This window comes from Habropoda laboriosa, unplaced genomic scaffold (genome assembly GCF_001263275.1).
Source record: "Habropoda laboriosa isolate 0110345459 unplaced genomic scaffold, ASM126327v1 scaffold3347, whole genome shotgun sequence".
In the NCBI taxonomy this organism is placed as follows: Eukaryota; Metazoa; Arthropoda; class Insecta; order Hymenoptera; family Apidae; genus Habropoda; species Habropoda laboriosa.
Genome location: NW_017103401.1, coordinates 1 through 5,090, shown reverse-complemented (window position 1 = coordinate 5,090; position 5,090 = coordinate 1). Strand labels below are relative to the sequence as shown.

General features: G+C 53.2%; 2 protein-coding genes across 2 annotated transcripts; both read left to right on the top strand.

Moving 5' to 3' along the window:
• The first annotated feature begins 692 nt into the window (after nucleotides 1–692).
• Nucleotides 693–1,436, top strand: LOC108570046. Its single transcript, XM_017941520.1, has one exon. The coding sequence runs from the start codon at nucleotides 693–695 to the stop codon at nucleotides 1,434–1,436; it is 744 nt and encodes a 247-aa protein (XP_017797009.1).
• A 113-nt stretch (nucleotides 1,437–1,549) lies between these two features.
• Nucleotides 1,550–2,080, top strand: LOC108578232. The gene has a single exon (XM_017941519.1). It carries the CDS (start codon nucleotides 1,550–1,552, stop codon nucleotides 2,078–2,080), a length of 531 nt encoding a protein of 176 aa, XP_017797008.1.
• Nucleotides 2,081–5,090: the final 3,010 nt, after the last annotated feature.

Here is a 5,090-nt window from a genome sequence, read left to right as displayed (position 1 = left end):
TACATATGTGGCGGGGACGTCGTCGTCAACAAATCCTTACCAATCCTCGTTCTATTCTTCCACGCGAACTTTCTCTTTTCCAACTCCTTCAGATTGTAGTTTCCGTTCTTTTGTCTCTCCCCGGGTTAAGACTTGCTTTCGTCCTCGAGTGGCCTAAGAAGCGCACATGTGGCATCCAGGTTCGCACGAGGACGAACGGCCCGCTTTCCACGAATTTTCCGTTTCCACCTCTTTCTCCACTTCTACCTTTATGTATCGCTACTCCTGTCTCCCTGTCCTAACAATATAAAAACCGAGTACGCCTACACCTCGGGACAGTTTCTCCTTTACCGACCATCGCGACGTACCCGCCGAACCGCTGCCGCCGGGACGAGTAACAAAATAAACGATTATATTTCCCGGGCCAATTGCACGCCCGTACGACCATAACTTTGTACTTTAATAAATTGAGGCGAAAACAGGGTAACGACGTTCCTCATTCACCTCACTTTCTGGTGACCCCGACGTGATCTGAACGTGATGTGTAGTGACATTAACCAAGTGCGCACTCCGGGTAAAAACATTTTTTTTTGGTGTTCCGAAACAACAGTCGTACCGCGAGAATGGAAACGGGTCCGGGAGCATCCTCGGTGAATCGTGTCGCCGTCCGGGTTCCCGTATTTTGCCCGGCGGATCCGGAACTGTGGTTCACGATGGCGGAACGTAGTTTCCAAGCATCGGGGATAACGTCCGACGACACCAAGTACGGCTACATATTGGGTGCTCTAAACCCGCAGTACGCCGCCGAGGTACGGGACATCATTATGGACCCACCAGCCTCTGGGCCGTACCAGAAGCTGAAGACGGAGCTGATACGCCGGCTGAGCTCGTCGCAAGAGCAGAGAACGCGACGCCTCCTCGAGCACGAAGAGATGGGGGACAGAAAGCCAGCGCAATTCCTACGGCACCTCCGAAGACTGGCAGGTAAAACCGTCACGGACAGCGTATTGCGGACGTTATGGTTGGGACGACTGCCTACGAATATCCAGGTAATACTCGCGACGCAGAAAGACGTTGACCTGGATAAAGTAGCGGAGCTCGCAGACGCGGTCGCCGAAACGGTGACCCACCGCGTACAGATTGCCGAAACGACACCCGTGGCGGGCCACGATTTCGAGGCCTTACTGAATGGTAAGATGGCTCAGCTGGCGGTGTCATTGCGGCAAGAGATTTCCGCCATTCGAGAGGAACTGATCTCCGAGCGTCGGCCGTCGCGTCACGACGGAAATTTTCGCCCTAGATCACCCAGCCAAGTACGTTCGCGATCCGATTCCCGGAACCGTCGTCACGGAAAACGCGGGGTGTGCTGGTATCATTGGGCGTTCGACGCCGACGCCCAGAAGTGCGTGCAACCGTGCACGTGGAGCAACGCGGGAAACGAACGGGGCAGTCATTAATGACGGCGGACGACAATAACCCGACGACACGCCGTCCCTTCGTTAGGGATTTCGCGTCGAAAACGCAATTTTTGGTCGACACGGGCGCGGATCTCTGCGTTTTCCCGAAAACAATGACTCGTGGACCCCGCGCAAAGTCCCTATACGTCCTCTACGCGGCGAACGGGACCGAGATTTCCACGTACGGGACGGTGACACTGACCCTCGACTTGGGATTGCGCCGAGCGTTTACCTGGCGTTTCGTGGTGGCCGAGGTATCGAAACCCATCATCGGGGTCGATTTTTTATACCATTTCGGGTTACTGGTGGACATCCGCAACCAGAGACTAATGGATCAGGTCACGTCATTGTCGGTACCGGGACTCCCAGCAAACAGAAGTCGCCAAACGATTCCAAGTATCAAAACCGTATACGGCGGCTCCATGTTCCACGACCTGCTCCAGAAGTTTCCGGACATCACCAGGCCAGAAGGTACGCCCACCGAAACCAAACACTCCACGGTGCACTACGTACGGACGACAACGGGCCCGCCGGTTACTTGCAAACCGCGCCGACTTGCCCCGGACCGACTCAAAGCGGCAACGAAAGAGTTCGGGACGATGATGCGGCAGGGAATAGCGAGGCCATCGGAGAGTAGCTGGTAGTCTCCTCTGCACATGGTCCCGAAAAAAGGATTGGACGAATGGAGGCCGTGCGGGAACTACCGCGCACTCAACGCGAGAACACTCCCCGACAGGTATCCAGTCAAACACATCGAGGATTTCGCGCAGTCGTTGCAAGGGAAACAGGTGTTCTCAACGATAGACCTGGTACGAGCCTACAACCAAATTCCGGTCGCCATCGAACACATCTGCAAGACGGCCATCACGACGCCCTTCGGATTGTTCGAATTTCCATTTATGTCTTTCGGGCTACGCAACGCGGCACAGACATTTCAACGGTTTATCGACGAGGTGTTACGCGAGCTAGACTTTTGTTACGCCTACATCGACGATATTTTAGTTGCATCAGCATCAGAAGAGGAGCATGTCGGTCACCTGGAAGCTGTGTTCAACAGGCTCAAGCAGTACGGCGTCGTGGTCAACCCGGCAAAATGCGTGTTCGGACAGCCACAGGTCAAGTTTCTGGGATACACAGTAGCTAAGGAAGGCACCCGACCACTAGAAGACAAAGTGCAGGCCATAACCAATTACCCGCAACCCACCACCGCAAAGCAACTGAGGCAATTTTTAGGTATGCTAAATTTTTATAGACGGTTCATACCTAAAGCCGCGCAGGTGCAAGCGCCTCTCAATAGCCTACTCCAGGACAACATAAAAGGGCGCGCGCCCATAAACTGGACACCCCAAGCCTCCGCAGCGTTCGAAGAGTCGAAGCGAGGCCTGGCGCAGGCCGCGCTATTATCGCACCCGAAAATGAACGCGGCGCTGTCCATTACCTGCGACGCTTCCGATTTCACCGTGGGCGCCGTCCTCCAGCAACGCGTCGACGACAACTGGCAGCCGTTGGCATTCTTTTCAAAAAAAATCTCAACGACGGAAAGGAATTACGGAGCTTACGATAGGGAATTACTCGCAATATATCTGGCCATCAAACATTTCAAGCATATGATAGAAGGACGAACATTTACAGTATTTACAGATCACAAACCCATCACATTCGCTTTCCAACAGAAATCAGAAAAGTGCACGCCGAGGCAGTTCCGCTACCTGGACTTCATAGGACAATTTACCACCGACATCAGACACATACCGGGAAAGGATAACGTCGTCGCCGACGCATTATCCAGAGTGGAAGAAATGGAGCAGCGGGTAGATTTCGAAGAACTCGCGAAATCCCAATGAAAGGACGAAGAGCTGAAAACGTACGTGCGTGACAACACCGGAAGCGCTCTACGTTTAGAAAAAATGACACTACCTGGAACCCGTACGACAATCTATTGTGACACCTCCACTAACACCACAAGACCATTCATCACTAAGCCATTCCGAAGAGCCGCGTTCGACACCATCCACCGGTTTTCACACCCGGGAATCAACGCGACGGTCAAACTCGTAACTGAACGGTACGTCTGGCCGTCGATTAAAGCAGATTGCCGGAAATGGGCGCGCGGGTGCGTGGATTGTCAACGTTCAAAAGTCACCCGGCACGTGCAAGCACCCGTCGGAAAATTCACCTCACCTTCAGGAAGATTCGAACATGTACACATAGACATCGTAGTTTTACCCGTATCAGAGGGATTCAGGTATTGCCTTACCTGCATCGACCGTTTCACCCGTTGGCCAGAGGCCATACCTTTAAAAGATCAGGAGGCAGCAACCGTGGCACGAGCGTTTTATGAGGGATGGATCGTGCGGTTCGGGACCCCCCTCCGCGTTACCACCGACCGAGGTAGACAGTTCGAATCTAACCTTTTCAAACATTTGAACCAGTTAACAGGTACCACCCATTTACGAACAACGGCCTATCACCCAGCAGCGAACGGGATGGTGGAGCGATTCCACCGGCAACTGAAAGGAGCTATTCGCTGCCATCAGAACGCTCGGTGGACGGAGGTTCTTCCTACCATCATGCTTGGCATACGCGCAGCCTGGCGGGAAGATTTAAAATCCACAGCGGCAGAGCTGGTGTACGGCGAAACACTACGCCTACCTGGCGAATTTCTATCGCCCCGACCGAACGAGGCCGATCAGAACCCAGCCGAGTTCGTAAAAGGTTTGCGAGAGCATTTTCGTGGCATTACTCCAGCCTCCGGAAGTAACAACGGCACCCGAAAAGTTTTAATTTTTAAGGACCTCGCAAGGACAGACCAGGCGTTCGTACGGAACGACACGGTCAGAGGAATACTCCAGCCACCCTACAATGGACCATTCAGAGTCCTCACTCGCGGTCCGAAAACCTTCACCCTTAGCATCAAGGGCAAACCCGTAACCGTCACCATAGACAGGTTGAAACCAGCCTACACAGTCACGGACGCAGACGAGCCAACTCCTGACCAACCGGCTAACCAGGAGCAGCAACGGGCCAACCAGGAGCACTAACGGCCACCATCTACATCAGCATCAGGAACAGCACACCACGCAACGCGATCTGGCAGACGAGTTCGATTTCCCGACCGACTCCAGGTTTTGTGATTCAGTCAATCACTGGCAGGGGAGTGATGTGGCGGGTACGTCGTCGTCAACAAATCCTTACCAAACCTCGTTCTATTCTTCCACGCGAACTTTCTCTTTTACAACTCCTTCAGATTGTAGTTTCCGGTCTTTTGTCTCTCCCCGGGTTAAGACTTGCTTTCGTCCTCGAGTGGCCTAAGAAGCGCACATGTGGCATCCAGGTTCGCACGAGGACGAACGGCCCGCTTTCCACGAATTTTCCGTTTCCACCACTTTCTCCACTTCTATCTTTATCTATCGCTACTCCTGTCTCCCTGTCCTAACAATATAAAAACCGAGTACGCCTACACCTCGGGACAGTTTCTCCTTTACCGACCATCGCGACGTACCCGCCGAACCGCTGCCGCCGGGACGAGTAACAAAATAAACGATTATATTTCCCGGGCCAATTGCATGCCCGTACGACCATAACTTTGTTCTTTAATAAATTGAGGCGAAAACAGGGTAACGACGTTCCTCATTCACCTCACATATATAACGT